This window comes from Sphaerodactylus townsendi, linkage group LG01 (assembly GCF_021028975.2).
Source record: "Sphaerodactylus townsendi isolate TG3544 linkage group LG01, MPM_Stown_v2.3, whole genome shotgun sequence".
Classification (NCBI taxonomy): domain Eukaryota; kingdom Metazoa; phylum Chordata; class Lepidosauria; order Squamata; family Sphaerodactylidae; genus Sphaerodactylus; species Sphaerodactylus townsendi.
In genome coordinates this window covers 136,792,533-136,810,889 of record NC_059425.1, presented here as the reverse complement: position 1 = coordinate 136,810,889, position 18,357 = coordinate 136,792,533, and the positions used below count along the sequence as shown (strand labels likewise).

The 18,357-nt window shown below is 39.4% G+C and overlaps 1 protein-coding gene across 13 annotated transcripts in view; it reads right to left on the bottom strand.

Annotated features, from left to right (window-relative positions):
- Positions 1-1,618: 1,618 nt before the first annotated feature.
- SNAP91 (synaptosome associated protein 91) overlaps positions 1,619-18,357 on the bottom strand; it is a 97,539-nt gene continuing 80,800 nt past the window's right edge. For 7 of the 13 annotated variants that reach the window (XM_048495104.1, XM_048495143.1, XM_048495193.1 and 4 more), the window contains 12 exons: positions 18,083-18,163; positions 17,831-17,902; positions 16,085-16,168; positions 14,518-14,601; positions 13,619-13,762; positions 11,094-11,240; positions 10,317-10,344; positions 9,883-9,991; positions 8,001-8,081; positions 7,161-7,265; positions 4,329-4,432; positions 1,619-3,071 (listed from right to left, as the gene is read on the bottom strand). In XM_048495104.1, coding sequence (XP_048351061.1) covers positions 4,340-4,432; positions 7,161-7,265; positions 8,001-8,081; positions 9,883-9,991; positions 10,317-10,344; positions 11,094-11,240; positions 13,619-13,762; positions 14,518-14,601; positions 16,085-16,168; positions 17,831-17,902; positions 18,083-18,163 — 1,028 coding nt within the window. In that variant the 3' untranslated portion in view covers positions 1,619-3,071; positions 4,329-4,339. The remainder of the gene's footprint in view (positions 3,072-4,328; positions 4,433-7,160; positions 7,266-8,000; positions 8,082-9,882; positions 9,992-10,316; positions 10,345-11,093; positions 11,241-13,618; positions 13,763-14,517; positions 14,602-16,084; positions 16,169-17,830; positions 17,903-18,082; positions 18,164-18,357) is intronic. The other 6 variants (XM_048495153.1, XM_048495186.1, XM_048495161.1 and 3 more) reach the window with 3 other exon arrangements.

The following is an 18,357-nucleotide window of genomic DNA, read 5'->3' as shown; positions in this document are numbered from 1 at the left end:
AATAAACTGTTGTATGGTATAAAAAGATGAAGTTGAATGCTCTGGATATACACTATAATATATGAAAGATATATGCTCACATCCAAGAGCACATAAATTACATTTCTACCTTTCTGGGTAAGCTGATCTTGAGATGAATAGAATCCTAACCCCAAATAAAATGTTTGGAAATTCTGTATATTTCCAGATCACTGCAGTTACGTTATTTAAGAAAGCAACACTATCAGTCATGGGCTTCTCACTGTAAACATGGCAGCCAGATTTCCTTACACTATAAGTTAACACTCACACACACTTAAATGGGTGAAGTCACCTCTATCACATAACTTCAGGTTTTGTCAGCTGCTAATATACAGATGTCAGTTCAGTTTTTCGAAATTGTGCACTTGGGGATTTTTAAACAAAAATTGTGTGTTATGGTATTATACCATGAACTACAATATCACAGCTAGCAAACACAACTCTTAGAATGCTCAGTAGAATTTTACGTAAATAAAAATATAAGGTATCATATAAGGTCATAATGCTATAGGACTATGGCTAAGTATATTTGGGACCAAATAATGGTTTTGGAAGGAAACAGTACAAATTGAAGGCTGAACTTTTGTCTTTGCATTTTGAATTTCAGTAAACTTTATTCAGCCCGGAGTTAGAGGTGAAACGTATCAGGTGGTAGATTCATGACAGGCTCTTCCAACAACAGACGTCTTACTCTTCGTATGCTACCATCTGTGCACGGAAGACACCCAGTATTTTCCTGCATTTCTCTCCATTCCTGAGGTGCCTTCGGATCGCCTGAAAGATCATTCTCAGGAGGATGCAGGCTGAAACGAGAAGATGAAGCTGCCTTTCCCCCTCAGTTCATGCAAGAGCAAAATGGAGCAATTTCACCCCTTGCTCCTCTTCTCTCCAGCCAACTGACCCACACAGCTGTTTCTCTGCACAGATCTTATAATGTTATTTCCAGGCGTCAGAATTGTATTGTGTTTATTTGTATATAACTGATTGCTTTTGTTCCGTCTACAACTGACAGCAGACCACAATGAAGAGTGGCAGCAATGGGGCTCAATGAGTACTGTGTCAAAAGTAACTTTGCAGACTAGACCTGAGTTGCCCACAAGCCAGCTGGACTGCCTGCCGAACAATCAATTCCCTCCTTGTGATGGGCATGACATGATCTGAAGAGGCGGGTTCTCAAGCACTCCCAGTTACTTACAAGGATGACTCTGATAATATAAATCACTTAGAACTCTGAAAAGCACTGTGTACATTCTCAGGAGATAGTGGGTGTCTTAAATCAGTTGTTAAAACCAGTGCCCAACGTTTTCACAGCTCTTAACCATTACATCCAATAGAAGTTTGCAGCCACTGGGTTGGAGCCAGATTAAATTGTCCATCAGCAGAAAAGAATTTTTGTGCATTCCCCCTTCCACTGATGTCCACAAAATGCAGCTCCTGTTGAGGACAGGGGACCATAAGGAACAAAAAGAATGCAACTTGCGAAGGGAAAAGGGGAACGGGTGGAAATTGCTTGATCCAATCCATTATGCCCCTTGCTACAAATGCCCAATTATGGGCTACTGCTTATGAAATGGAAGAGGAGACTTTTGTGTTCAGATTTACTTTGATCAAGGTGTTTTATTGCATCTCAGAGGGTTTACATGCACTGGGTTTTTCCTCAAACCAAAGTACAAAGAAAAGCCATTTTGAAATTCTCTCTCTCTATCTCTGTCATTACAGTGTTTGTTATTCCTCACAATAAATTCAGATACAACCACTTTTTAAAAAATGGTACTCATATGTGGATTAAATAGTTAATTTGAAAGATTTAGGTGAACATCTTTCCAATCTGATATGCTTTTACGAAGAGCTGCCAAGCCACTTGTAACACTGATCAACAGTGACCTTTGGAAGGAGTCAAAAATCTTAAGCCAAGCCATCTGCACAAACAGTTTGAGAGAACAAATTAAAAATGTCCAAGGAACACCAGTTTTGTTGTCTATAGTAAAGGGTGCAGTTCTCCAGATAAGCGTGATCTTTAATCACAGACAGTATGGAAGCTATGCAGCGCTGTATAGGGATGGAAAACACTAGTCTACGGCATATACAGAGAAGCATCAAACTAACAGATGTACATAAAAGCAAAAGCTACATTTTTAAAAAACCACTTTGCCATGATTTGACTACAAATTCACTGAAAAGAGACTTAATTAGCTTGACAATATTTCTGCACTGCTATGATTGTTTCTCTTAGCTACCTGACATAAAACTCACCCTTTACTTATTTTCAGAGAATGAACAAAAACCAATATATGACCCAATTTTAACTGAAACAAACAGAAAAAACCTAAAACGGTTCTAAAGTGATAAGGAATCCCAATTGTGTTTTTATTTTTCACATAGCAACTTCAAAGAGGAAGTGTTAACGGGACTTTTGATTTATATTACTTTAAATTATAATTATCTTAACATGTACAGTGCCACAAAAATAAAACATTTCTCACAACAGATTGAGAATCCTGCATTTGGAAAAATTGTATCCCACACACACACACGCACACACAAAGGGGGTTGTAGGTTTAGAGTACTTTTCTTACTGTCTGATATTATCACACTATTATTTTGTATAACAGATATACAAGAGAAACTGGGCTTTGGGGGGAAATTTAGAGGGTCTGCCAAAGTTATTTACATTGAGACCTCCAGAAACACAAACACATCGCTCCAAATGGCTCACCACACAACAGCTGCATAATCCGCCCCCATTAGATAGGTTCAGAGCAGCACTAAGAAGGCATCAGAAACATACATCCATTGCTTAAGTTGTAAAACACATAAATAATAATCCAAGTACACAAACTGAGAAAGAGAGAGAGAAGGGGTAACAACTAAGAATACACATTCCTAATGTTCACTTTCACAGCTGTGCTACACGTTTTGGAAGTAGGAGAGAAGTCTGAATATGCACTGGGTTTGGTAATGGTGGCTCATTTGGAAACTCTGAGCAACAAACAAATCTCATTTGTAGATTCCAAACTCACATCTTCAGTGATCCTGTCAGAAAACTAAAGCTGTAAAGACAAAATGAGAGAGTTAGAATGACCTGGTTGAATTATAAGTTTTATGATCCAGCTTGCTAAAAGACGTTGAAGCAGCCAAGAATATGAACTGTACAGAAATGAATACTTATCCTAACATATTTAGCCATAAAAAGCAATAATGCTTCCTTCAAGTGAAAGGCTTGCCTGAAGAAAATGAACAAAAGGAAAAAAGGTGCTGGCACAACTAATACAACTTGCCAACAAATTAAGTAAAAAAAGAGAATAAGAATCATATTGTTGAAAACATCAAGACACAGGCCAATTACACGTGGCGAGATTCCCGTGACTTCAAAGAGAATTGGCTGGGGAGTCTTTTTTCAGGCTATGTTAGGCATTATTATCCACCATCCAGGGCAAAGCTGCGCCCACTAGCAAATCTGTTACGCTCAGGCAGTGAAGCAAAATTTAAATTGTGCTATAAGTGGATTTGCTTGCCGTGAAGAAAGTGGAAAGTGAAAATGGGACCAGAGGAAATACGTCTGTTCCAGAAATCTTGCCACAGTGGAAATTTGCCTGCACCATGCAGCAAACACCTTGTGCATAATCAGCCAAAGGGCATTTCTTCAAATAAAATTCTGTGTAGGTTAGTACACAATTGTGCATACTGGAGCAAAAACTCCCATCTTTAAATAGATGCTGATGGAGTCAAAACTGGCATTGACAAAGAAAGATTTTTAAATTTTAGTGGACATTTTGATGAAAATATGAACTGAATGTGAAACTGGAAACCAAGAGATAAGATGGACCAGGATATTCTGATTCCTTTCATCTTTTGGCCCTGGAAGATCCATGATAATCTTGAACCAGGTTGCCAAAATTCTGTGATTCCTAGTTTTATTTTCTGATGAGCTACACTGGCCACAATGGACAAATGGATGGACCTTAGGATTATTTCATGATTTTGAGTGCATGGCAACAGTCAGTTTGGTTTTGTCATAGTATTTGATATGGAACAGGGTCACATGGAAGACCCATGATGGCTCACAGCAGCCCTGGGAGTTTGGTTGTTATTTCCCACAAATGAACAAGTATGAAAAAGTGTGATATTCCAGAAACTTTTTCACATATATGCAATTTTTTAATGTTTTCAGAAAATGAAAGACATCTGAACAAACCAACACATTTAACAAATACTCATTCTTTGTACCTGATGAAAATTCCACAGTGGAATGCAAGCAAACGAATCTTATTATATTCATACTGAAAAATATAAAAGGCAATCTATACCTTGAAAAGGTTCATAAGAAATCCTTGATGTTAAGATCTGCTAGTGGGTCCTTTGTTGGAGGTTTCTTGGGACTCTGAGTGACAGGTGTAGGGCTTGGTGAGAGCTGCAGAGATTTCCCACCAAGCAAGATGACACGCACAGCAAAAGAGAAGATATAAGCAAAAAGGGAAGAACAACAACAAAATTAGAAACCCTCTTTAAAAGATGCAATTAAAATTGTTCCCACTTTAAAATCCATACCATAGGTAACTACTTTGAAGCCATCTGAATGAAACACTTTCAGAGTTGGACAGAAGGTACTAATTAGGTTTAGCAGCTTTGACAAAATGGAGGAAGTCTGAAAATCCATCACTGAGAGTAGGTTGGCCTTACTTGAATGTTCCCTTGTTGCAGAACTATAATTTGGACAGTGAACCTGGCCTTTTCTGTTGTAGCACTTGCCTTCTGGTACCTGTCCAGGCTATTTCGGGAGTAAGGGACATTATCATATAAATATTTCCTTAAATTAATCCATAGTGAGTCCCCTAATTCACCCTCCCATTTTGAACTGTTTATAGCCCAAGTGACTTTTTCAGCTCGATTTAGCTAGCCTCTCTTTCTTCTTCCTTTCCCTTCCTTGTCACTTATAGATCTGGTTAATGTATGGGGAGAACATCACAATGTAAATTGTTCCTGCTCTTGGAGATGATATTTTAAGGCACCAGATTTATTGCTCTGTTATTTTATTGCATGTTGATATATGTTTAGTGATGTTAGTCACTCTGAACCTATCACAACAGGGGAGAGCAGGGAAGGAAGGAAGGAAGGAAGGAAGGAAGGAAGGAAGGAAGGAAGGAAGGAAGGAAGGAAGGAAGGAAGGAAGGAAGGAAGGAAGGAAGGAAGTATTGAGCAGAACAGTCAAAGGTGTGATCTCTCCTCATTCACAGAATACAATTGATCTACTTGGCTCTGAAAATTTTCAACCAAGCATCAAGTTGCCACGATGTATAAATGCAGGGACCTAGGTAAAATGGAATGATTCGTCCCTACAGATTGAAATTAAACCCAAACATAGCAAGCAACTTTCTGCATAAAGGTGAAAGTCTCAATAAGCCCTACCTGCACCCCATCACAAGCATACTGAGGTTTGTTATGATGTCTGAACTTTTCTTCAGCTTGTTAAAGATGCCCTCCCTTTGTTTAGCACCTGCCCAGTGGCAGCATTCGTGCCAGGGAGAGGTAGCCCTAGATCTTGGCTGCCTTGCAAAGGCCTGCTTTGCCCACTCCCCAGCCCTTAATGTGCCTGTGACCTCTGCCTGACAACAGCCCTGTAAAGTAGACTGGTCTCACTCTTCCTGTGGTAGAGGGCTGTGAGCTTGCTTGTGAGGTAAGGCCAAGCTTCTGGAGGTCCTTGCTTGGAGAGAACCTCATCCCTCTGCCTTGGCCCAAGTATATTAATAAGCTGCCAACTGTGACCATATGAGATGACAGTTAAGAGAAAGTTCCATACGCTGTTAGGTGGAATATGTTCTTCACATGGTGCAGTTAGAGATCAGCAAATTCTGCTTTGCAGATAGTGATAGTATAAAACCTAAAAGTGGTCTGTTTAAATGTTTGCTCAGAAATGTTTATTGATTTCCCTTGTGGCAAACAGGAGTTCCATGGCTAAGTCAAGATCATTGTGTTTAGCAGCCTTTTGGTATTGATTGTATCCTTTTTTTATGAAACTAAATGGCTTTTTAGCAATGCTACAGAGAAAGGCAAATTACAGAGGTGAACCACTGTTGGTAATCCAAGTGTGAATCATGAACAGTTTTATGCCAGTGCACTAAGCCAGTTGTACTCCTGTGTATATTTAGTGCATGTTGAAAGAGTTCATGTGTGCTACTTCCAAATAAGAGACTTTCAACAATTGTTTTTGGAGCTTTGTGGATTATTACTTAATATGCCAATTACCAGCAATGCTATGTTGTATAGTGTTAATCAAGCAAATGGACTCTCTTACACTTGTTCTTTGTGACTGTCTTTTTGTGAGTTTTGTAGTCGTTTGGTTTGTAAATTGTTGAAGGTTGTACACCCTTGGTATATATTGATATATATATATATAAAAACTCATGTATCAGACCTCTGGTAGATTGTTTTCTTCTGTTCCCCAATTAATATTTCTGTCTGCTGCTCCTGTTGTGGTGGATTGGATTGTTTTATGGGCTTATATACTCTTTGTGGGGGTAATTCTTCCTCACCAGTGGGTGTGTGTCTTGTTCTTTCTCCCCCTTCCCCCACCTTTAAACTGTGGATTTGTTCTTAGACATTCCTCTATTTTTTTTTAAGTTTCAGGTTCATATTAATTAGAGATGAGAAACAGAGTAATGAAAAGATGGGTAAAAATGATACTTTTATTTTTGTGCTTGTAATGCATTGGTCATGATGTTTGGTGTCAGGTTATAATGGGGGGGGGGGAGGGAGGTGAATTTTCCATGTCCTGCTATAGGCTGTGTCACACTAATTGCTTGAAACATCCTGGTTACTTTTCATTAGTAGCTTCATGTGTTTCAGAGGTATCTGTCTTAGGACCAACTACAAGTCATGCTCAGTTGTGTTTAGTCCCCCCCCCCCCCGTTGTTTGGGGGGGCATTTGAAATCTTGCCCCGGGTGTCATTCTCTGTAGTTAGTTGCTGTTTGCAATATATTTATTCTTGCACCCACACTAGAAGCAAGAATCATATTTTGTAATATTGGTTTAAATCTGAATACCCCAAACTGTAAAAACTAATTGGTGAACATGAAGTGGGGGCACTTTGAGTTTATGTCACAACCCCGTGAAAACCCTGCTGAAGACAGATGGCTCTTACTTGTGCACCAGATCCTGCAGCTGTTCCGAATGGTGGCCTCATCATAGGCTGACCATACATAACTGGCTGCTGTGGCATCATTGGAACACCTGCTCCACTGGGTTGCTAGAACGTAATTGAGAACAATTCATTATGTGTGCAGTATGGACAACGCAAGCCTGTGGCTTACCTAACTGGAGATTCACAAAATAAATATGGCTATGCAGCATTCTCTTGGTTATTGTGAATCTGTTTTTTTTTTTCCTGTTGGAGTTTAGATCTGAATTGTACACCCCCAGGCACATTCACTTCAAACACTTCAACACTGCTTAGGTATTATTCTTCACAGAATATCGTAAGCAACAACAACACACAAGCACAGAAACCAGATGTATAATTTGGCAAAAAAACCTCAGTTCCTATTATATACACCGGCACACACACACAAAGTGAAAGTGTACAGCCCACAAGTTTTCAAAAATAAGTTTTCAAAAATAAGCAAATAAGCAACTGTGTGTGAGAAATACTTAAAATCTTAGACTGCTTTTCTTGAACGCAGATGATTTCTAGTGGTAGAACTTTGCTGGCTTGCATAGTCCCCTTTGCTACTTCTATAAGAATGCAAATGTATATGTAAAGTTGCTTCAACAATATATCTGCTTTCAGTGTTGCAGAAGTGCATACAATACAGAATAATGGTTACCAGCAACACCAAAGGATGTAAAAGGTTATTGGGAGTAATCCTTCCTATCATTATAATACTTTAATCAATCCATGTATTTAACAAAGACACTTTGTTAAAGACAAAGACTTTATTTATTTGACAAAGATACTTATGAAGAGTTTATTATTTTTGCTCACAATGCCAAATCCTGCTCCAGGTTGTGCAGGGGGGGCACCTGATGTAGGAGGGGCAGCACCTGCTGGAGGCACAGATCCTGCCTAGAAAATCATAAGAAAAACAACTGAGAATGTACACAGTATTAAGCATTCAAGAACACAACAAAAACAAAAACAGCTTGCTTCAAGATAAAGTGATCATTAAAGGAACAGGCAGCACTCTGTGCAGAATCCTATGCTACCTTTTTACCTGTTGAAGTTATGGCTGACACAATTGCTTGTGTTAAATGTTCTTTCACTGTAAATCCATTTAGTTGGTTAAACGTTCTAAAATGCTTGACATATTTGTACAGTACTTCTGAAAAAGTATTCAACCCCACTAGTTATTTGTATACTTAATCATATATGTCATCTCACAGCCTGACTTCCAACATGTTCATGTTGAAATAAGACTCACTGCTTTGAGCAGTAATTTCCATATAACTGTTACAATCCAAAATATGGCAACATACCAAGATTTGCGCCAAGCTTTTCAAGATGAAAATCTTTCTCATTCGTTTCATAAGAAAGCTTCCAGTATGTGTTTCCACTCTGTGGAACTGTTCCTAAAGCTTAGTAAATGGGGGCAATCCCTATGCGCACAGAGAACTGCGCATATGCATTGAAGCCACCATGGGTGTACTAGTTTCAGCAGAACCATGTTTGAGGATGACAGAATTAAAAGGAACTTACTGAGAACATGTCTCAGAGAAACTTACACTAATAGTCTTACTTCATCAAACAAATTATAAGCACAGCTTCTTCCATTTATGATTGCTGCAATACATAATCAATATCTCTGATTCTCAACATGGCTTCATCTGTGCATGCTTAACCAGAGATTAGAGCCATGAACAGGCAAGGCAAATCTTTGTACAAACTTGAGAAAACTCTCAGGTTTGAAAAAAAATCTGAAATAAAAAATAGATGAGTGTGTGTGTTTGAAACTTCCTAAAATAATAGAAACAGCACCTGTAGCTTTAAGAAACAAATGCCCTCACAATGCAGACATATTGCCAGCCTTCAAACCTTGGTTTCCATCTGTAAAAGGTAGGGAGAAGAGCAGTGTCCTTTTCAGCGCTGTTCGGGGTGCGGGGGGGCATCAGAAAGCACTTGACTTGCATGACACCCAAGATTGGCTGCTTGCTACTGTTCAACAGCAGACATCCCATGAAAGCCAGTGTCCTGTAGTAGTGTGTTTCAGACTAGGGAAGACTCAAGTTTCACTCTCCACTCTTCTATGGAACCTTGACCCAGTCAAACATGCTCAGACTATTCCAAAGGGTTGTTATGAGGATAAAATAGAAGAGGGGAGAATGATGTAATCTGCTTTGGGTTCTCATTATAGAGAAAGGTAGGGTACAAATGGGATGGGCAGATAAAAAATATTAGGGGCTGAGAAGGAGAGAAGGAAGCAGGGAAAGTTGAGGCTATAGGGGCTGCCAGCAGTAAGGAAAGAGGAAATAGTGTAGGAAGGGGTCCTTATGGGTTCCTCAGTATACTACTGTGCCCAGCCTTGTTGGCATCACACAGCTCAACCAAAGCTGTCCAGTACAGAAGCTGCCAGAGGGAAGGGGGAAAGCTGGAGACAGGGGGCAGTAGATTGGATGCTAGCTGAGGAGAGAAGCTTCTCATTAGGCCAAAATTGCTACACTAAACATGAACTATGAACCTACTGTTACTCCAGCACTAAAGAAAAATTACACGTGTTTAAATAACAGTGTTATTTCACCTGTATTCATTAGAATGGAATATGTTTCCTTAATCTGGCTAATATGAGTGAAAATACATACCAGATCTTGTGATAGCAAACATTTCCCCTCTTCAATTATTTCTGCATAAATTCTGCATAAACATTACGTACTATTGGACCACTTGGAGGACCGCCAGTTGACCACGTGGCAGGTGCTACTTTTGGTGTCCAGTTGGCTCCTCCTGTTAACTTTTTCTCTCCAGCATTCCACTGAAGGTCTCTGAGACAGAAAAGCCCCACAATGACATGGAATGTTTCTGTGTTAATCATTTTGCTGACAGACCACTATAATGACTCATTCTTAAAAAAATGTCTTCAAAATGTCAATGCATGATTTATAAGGAATCAAAAGTTCTTAAGAAACCAACTAATATACTCCATACTGAACTAATAGCACTACTGCGATGATGTAAGCTATTTTGGGTAACAGTTAAAGAGAAAAGTGCAATAAAAATGAAGTTTAAAAAAACTTATTAACATTAGCAAAGAATACAATATTAAGAAGCCTATTATTGTCTGGAGTTTTGATTTCACCAGCTACTTACTTCTTTGATGTACCAGCAATTCCAAGATCTGCAAAAGGGAACATTAGTGATTTGTGAATGTACTAAAATAAGACAGAGACAATTATTTTCATATGCAAACATGCCCCCACCAATAACCCTTTGATTATAAGTTGTTGTTACAAGAACCTGATGTAATTACTTTTCAGCTCACTGAGTGAGCTGACCTTTCTGGCTGAAAGACTGAAGAAGTCACTTAACAGTGATGCAAAACTGATTGCATTAGAAATGTTCCCAACACTGTACGATCAAAGATGCATCACATATGTGCTCATTTCACAGTCCTTGCATACATTGCCTATCATTGGGAGTACTTTGGACTGTTACACTGAGCTGTTACATTGTTAATCACAGGATAAAGCAGGCTAGCTTTAACCATAGGGCCACATTCTTCTCAAAGACCTCTCCAAGAAGAGGTCGTACATTTATTTCAAGAATAATTCCCCTGTTTATTGTGTATTCTTCAGATAATCAACATTACATTTCTCTTCAAAGGAAACTACAACTTGCTGTACTCAGCAATATCCAGATGCTGGGTCTCAATGTCAAGCTCAGGATGAAAACAGGAATTTCCTGCCACTGAATAAATGAAAATCTAATCACATTATCTTCCCATAGGGAAAGAAATGCAGCCATCAGCAGTAACTGTTGAAGAGACACATACTGAGGAAAGCCCTTATAGCCCCAGCTAGCAGAATATGTTATGAAATCACAAGAACACACACATAACTCTCAAACCCAGCTGCTTTGATATCTTACTTCCTACTAAGTTTGCAAGAGAAGAATCAAGATCGCCTCCAAGGGGTTTGGTTGCAGCTGAAGCAGCAGGGGCTGTGCCTGAAGTGGGTAGAGACTGACCAGATGGCATCATGGTTGGCATAAGTAGGTCACCTAAGCCATCGAACACTGAAAAAATGTAAGGAGATTTGTATTTTAGGGTCTCAGCCTTAATGCTACAAATCCCTAAGAGTCAAAAGGTGAGATCTGAACTACAGTCACTGCATCTTAATGACATAGACCTGACATCAACAACAACATCACAAGATGACATGCTATTTCACTAGCACACTGAATGTAGAATAATTCAGAAAATAATTATTCTAATGAATGCTGAACATGACATGTGCCTGAACAGTCACAAACGCATGTTACCTTAAATACTGTCTTAAGATACTGTACATCCTGTATATCCCATGAAATATTTTGTTCCTCAAACTGCCATTATGAAATGCATCAAGAAAATGTGTGTGTGCAGATATTTTAAAAGCTTAGGGTTAATCCACACGTTACTATTTTACAGGGATTTTCTCATGGCTTCTTGCCATTACTCTGTATTGTGTCTATACCAGGACCTATTGGAACACTTGGAAAGATCAGGAGTGTGCACTATTCTTCACCATGATCTGATCCAGATCCACAACTGATCCAGATATTTTATACATGAATTCAGAAGTACCACACCTGATCAGTCGAACAGCCACTTAAGATGGAGGAAACAAAGACTAACACCAGATACTTATTGAAATGCGTTGTCATTATGCTGAGCTGCAGATTTGAAAAGAATATTCATGATTTTTGATGATATATACATATCAGAAATCACAAATATTATTTTCAGATCTACAACACAGCACTTTGGTTGCCCACTTCTTTGTCTGGTGAGGACAGGACAGGCAAAGGTGAGAACTGGTCAATTTAAACACTGAAGGCCTGACCCTAAACTTTTGGGGCAATTCTGGAGAAGTGGGGGATCCACTAAGACATGAGAAAGAGTAAATTTTATGATATCATAGGGCAACAATTCTACTTGAAATTTAGAGGCAAGTGGTGATACATCCCCCTGGATTTTCTCTGTATCAAGAGTTTCTGCCTTGCAGGCTTCACCTAACTGCATCTTGCAACATGCTTGATGACATACAACTGGGCCATTCTTCTGGGAAATTTTACAGTCTATTCCTGTAATAGGCTACATTAGTGGTGTCAGCCACATAGGTGGTTGTGAGATCAAGTAAGGTTGCCTCTCTCTGGAAAAATGACCAAGTTTGAACAAGATGGGCAGCCCAATCCAAAAGGCTGGATGGCCAGGAGCTATGCCACTGTAGCACTGCCCTGCTGCCTCCAAAGGGCTTTTTGGCAGTACAGAGAGGCAATGTACAACCCTCTCCCCTCCCCCCGGCTGAAAAGCCATTGGGCTCAATGCAGTTACGTTCATGCCCTAGGTGCTGGGATCCCAGGAGGCAAAGCTGGTGTGGAAACCAACTAAGGTCAGCGTAGGGCCTCAATGCCTACACAACTCCCTTCAGCCCCAGACTGGGCAGTAAAAATGCCAAAGATGATTCCAAATGCTAAGACCTCCCCAGAACAGCTGTATACAATACCAAAATTTTCATAAATACTGACATTTTAAAGATACCGTTGAAAAAATAGTTCTAAAAAAAGGAAAGGTAAGATTCAGAAGATAAGACTCAAGATGAGTTCCCCAAATAAGTATTCCAATTTCTAGCATTTACTCCCAAGAGCTGTTATAGGCTTAGGAAGATGGCTTGAAACGTTACTCGGTTTTTCTAGCTCAGGCATCGCCTTAAGAAAGCAGATTCCACCCTCACCTCCCAATGTGATGGTGCCTATCCATAATTATAATTAGACAGCAATTTCTAAGTTAAAGCTATATCACTAGGTAAATACACATATGACATGCATGCTAATGTTAGCAAGCACAGCTGCACTTTGCTTTGGCAAGCGATAAAATAAAAGCAAAGCAGTACTAATTATTTGGTTTTTATTTATTCCGTTGCATAACTCACCCAAATTGCATATTTGTAGCAAGGCCCCAGCATGGAAGTATAGAATGAAAGAGATAACAAACAAACGATAGAGCAGTGATGAAAGGTTAAGCTTAACAGCAAGTGAAAAGTCACCCTGGCACTCGATTGTAACTTTTGGTGCCATGCATGCTTAGGAAAGGCTTTGCAATAACAGCAAGGTCCACAAGTCCATGTATTGTATATAAAAAAAGTCACTGAATTTAGCAGTTTCTTTTAAACTAGCGTGCATAAAGCTCATGCAAAGAGAAGGTTTGTGCATTTATATTTTATACGTAATGAAACATTACTGAAGATAATTTTCCATTAGAATAATGTGCTAGAAATATACTTTTTCCAGAGGAACACAAGGCAGAAAAGTGTTTACAAATACCAGGAATTCTAGAATGCCTTTTGCCTATCAGGTAGTGCTGGTAAGAGAAATGGAGGAAGGTGTGGTGGTCTGGAAATGATTTAACTCACCTGAGGGATCAAATGAACTGCCAGCAGGGGATGGGGAAGGAGTTGCTCCAAAAGCTGCTTCAAAATTGGGCTGAAGTAGACTAGCCTGGGCTGGCGTAACAGGGGAAGGTGATGGAGACGGCGCGATAAGAGAACCTCCAAAGCCTTTAACAGGTGAAAGAGGCAGGAGTGAGTTATGCCTTCAAGTCAACACATGCATATGAAAATATACCAAAATACATACATAGTTCCCTAAGTCAGAATACCATCAGCAGTTTGAGAAAGCACAAGTGCCTCCTTGATTCCACGTCTTGTGGCCAAAGTTACCTCTCCACTACCACCTTCTCCCCCCTCCCACCAATTCAGCAAATGGATAGTGTCACTCATTCCATCATTTGAGGCAGACCAGCACTCATTCTTGGCCTGGCTTTTTGAAGGACAAAGCATGAAGATGTCCCAGAAAGGAGAGACATTTCAATGGACATTTTGAACTGCAGTTGTGTGTGTGGGGAGGGGGGGGGGGCAAAACAAATTTCAGCATGCTATACTGACTTATCCTTTTATTAGTACAGCAAGCACTGTTTTAGAAACTCCAAAGACTAGCAAGGACAAAGCAAAGCTTACAGAACAGGGACTTTCCTGCCTCTCCCTCATCCTGCAGCCCATTGATCCTTCCAAAGTTTTGCTCTGAAGGGTCAGGGGACTCTTATGAACAGCATGGGGAGCCAAGTCAGGGGCTGCACTGGGAGGAGGAAAATCCACGAAAAATTACACCCCTCCCCTCCACCAGTATGAGTGCCATTCCAGTGGCAGAAGAGACCTTTGGATCCAACCACCAAGAATTTTCCAGAAAAGCTACTTTAAGAAAAAAAATAATTAGACCACCACACTGCTAAAAACTGTATGTAATAGTTCGTTACCAGCCAGCAAGTCAGCAGAAGCAGAGGAGCTGGAGGCTGCTTGGGGTGCAGGCTGGGGTTCAGAACCACCACTTCCAAAAGCATCTGTGTGTTTTCAATGAGGCAGCAAAAAAGCAAAAGGATTTAGCAATTAATATATTACTGGAATAAAACACAATAATGGATAAAACGAGAGGCATGACCAGAGGTGATATAACAAGGGAGGCATACAATTTTCTTTTCAGAAGAAAAGGTCCACAACAACCACCCTTGATTCCTGTGACCTAGCTCATAGGCAATTTAGCATGTAACTACTTGATAAGTGCATTGTTCTGTCAAATGTCTTTTAACGTTTTTGAAAGAATGTTTTAAAAAATGTTTACCACGTTTCTGTATCTGACCAGAAATTATAAATGTTGATCCCTTGGCAAGGCAATACAGAAACCAGCTTATCCTACAGCAGAAAGGCTGCCTTTGGCAAACGGTCACCCAGAGCTATTTTCTGAGGTTCAAAGTTAAAATGAACTCCATGAAGAATTGCTGCACACTCAATCACTAATGCTTGCTATGGAAATCAAGGGTCTATGACTACAAGTCATTCCAGCCATAATTGGAAAGCTCCCTCTGTATTACCACAGAGCAAATTGCTCCCAATGTTAACTGTCTGAAGATGGAGGCTCATCCGTCCTCACAGAACTACAGCCTTGGTCTAACTGATGAAGAGGTGGAAGAACCTACAGAAGATTGTACATACTAATATTCTGGAAGGAAACATTTAGTGAACTATGAGCGAATTGCCAAATAGTGTGAAATTTGTACCAGTTTAATTAAGTCTAAAATTCTGCCACCTCCAAAGAACATATTTCCTTATACAAATAATGTGCCAACAGCTATATATACATTTTTCTCATGCCTGAAAACATTTCTGTGCTGCTGCTAATGTATTTATCTTAGGTTGTCTTGTGTGTTTTCAGATTGCTTGTTCTATCAATTATTGCAGCCTGGCTTGAATATCAGTTTCAGGCAGAAAGCAATAAAATAGTCTGTAATTCACACTTGACAACATCTTGCATCTATTTACAGATTATAATTGAAAGAATATCATATATTGTGTCATAGTTCAAGCGTAAATTCAGTTCATAAAGAAACAGGAAATGTCCCTAAAAGATTTAATGCGTTATATACTGGATTCCATGGAAGTGGCATCAACTTCATCTCCTCCAATGTTAAAATAATTTAAAACCCCTTTCCTCCCAACTACTGTGAGCTATTAGGCAGCTCGTTAAGAGAAACAAAAACGTAATTTAACGCATCACCACAACACATTCTCATGATACACTACAAGAGAACAACAACAACAACAACAACAACTACAATAATATTCTGTTACTTGAGCAAGAAAGCAATTTTCATGCATGGAATCGTAATAAAGATAATGATGAACAAATTAAAAAAAAGTTTTCAAATGTAGGTAGTTAGAAAGCATTGCCAAAACCCCAAAACAAAACACTGCTAGCATGAAAGTAGTAGTAAATGGAACAGAAATGAAAAGGGAAATTCTGTAATGGTGAGAAGGAGCAATACCCACCACCAAACAGGTCAATCACACCTGAAGAATCCACTTTAGCTGGTGAAGCAGTGGGCAGGGGCGATGGTGCTGCAAATGCATCCACTGCAGTAAGCATGACAATATTTAGTATCAGCAAATCAGGAATGATGAGAGCCAACTATCTTAAATCCATGCTACCACAGCAGGTCTTCAACAGTACAATAACCACAGTATTTCAGAATACAAACACAAGTGCCCTCACATTTCCCCTCATAGCATTCAGGGTTTTTGCATTCTGGTTTAAATGCTGCTAATTTACACACTGCCCCAGGATGCTGGCTCTTCCCTACTTCCCCACAACACTGTGTACCTCTCAGGTGTCTCCCAGTCCTCCGTATTCCAAACCTGCTTTACTACACATATAGCCATGATGGCATCCATGTTGATGGAATAGTGTTGATCTTACTGGGCCCACTCCCACCTGGAACCATTTTCTCTATACCACTTCCTCCTGCTGCGTCCCTGAGCCATCTCTATATCCTCACTGCTGGGTGCTTTTAAATTAACAATTAATATATTACTACAGCATTATAATGTTACAAAATCAATCCAACTCTCTGAATTCTTAGTGTACATCTTTAAGAAGCAAAATCTCTAGCTCTTTTATTGAAAAACATGCCTTTCCCCTTATATCTCTGCAATAAAAGGCCGAGAAACTTGCTTTTAAAAAAATGAAACCTGAGGATTCAAAGAATCTGATAATTGTTTAAAATATTGTGTAACTAAGATATGTTAATTATTGATTTAAAATCCCCCAAAGCCCCTTCCCCAGTAGGACTGTGGGGAATAGCTAACATAAGGAACTGGGGCACGGAAAATGCAGGGACACCTGCCATGGAAGCCCCATAACTACTGTACTGCATTGGCAGAAGTAACATGGAATCTACACAAGCCCATTCTTATCTGGAACACACCCAAAATAGAGGTTTTTGACCTTTCCAAAATATCATCAAACGAATACGATGTAAGTAAAGTATTTTGTTCAAATTCCCAGTTCAGCCAGATGATTCACCCAATCTTTCTTCCTTTTTTCCTGGTTGAGAAAGGTAGGTAGGAATCGTCAACATAGCAGAAATGTAAATCTGAAGACTATTTAGGATCCAGGCAGGAAGAACAGTTTCTCCACCTGACCCTAGAACAATGTATGTATTGGCTATTCCTTTTATTTCACTGGCTGTAAGATACCTTGGAGATTTTTTAAAGGAATGGTATAAGAATAAGAGGCTTTGTTCTCTCATAAGTGTTATTATAATGGCAGCTTTGAGTTTTATAAACTACTGCACGGCCATTGTTACCTTTGTACTAATAAAAGGCTGATCACTTTTGTCCTCTATTAAACAGAAAAGGTGTTTGTAGGCTAGAAGCAAGCTTAAAGCAACACAAGAATGCATGGCTGTAGATAGGGACTTATCCATAAGGATTTCATTAAAAATGCCTGGAATCTTCCATGGTACTGAAGGCATAGAATGAATTGGCCTGAGTCAACCATAGGGTGAGGGTTAAGAGAATACCAAGGTACTAAAATTTATCAATTTAATCTGCCATTGAACTTAAGGAAGCAAGCAATAGATTTCTAAAAGGTCTTTCCTCATAATTAGTGATAGGACCCAGACCTGCTGCTTTGTTGCTGCATCTATTGTTTTCCAACCAAATTCAAAAGTATATTTCAGTATGTTGCTATATGCAGAATTAAAATTGATGTCTACATAATGAACAAGCACTCACCAGATAACAGATCACCAGTGACAGAACTCTCAGGCACAGGAGAAGCTCCAGTTGGTGGAGAGGAAAAAGCATCTTCCAGAAGTAAATGAAAAACCAGAAGAAAGAAAGTGAAGGTTTCAAGAGAGAAAAATATATATTTACAAGTCATAAAACCAACCAAATTGGTGGTCTGCGTAGGATGGGGAGGAGAACTATTAGAAGAGGACGGAGTTTAGGATATTAAAAAGGGAAAATTATAATACTATTCTTTACCTGTACCAAACAGATCTATGCTAGCAGTAGCATCTGGCTTAGGTGCTGCAGGGGCTTCAGCAGGTGTAGACTCAAACAAATCTAAGATCAAGAATATATACACACACACACACACATATGTATGCCTTTAACTCATTTCTGGAAAAACAAGACATTTTTGCAGCTCCAGTCTGGAGAATGTTTATTCTTCAGAGAATAATTGTCATATACAGTATACATGCAAAAAGACTGCTTGCATATGCTGTACATCTGAGATCAATTAACTGAAGAACAAA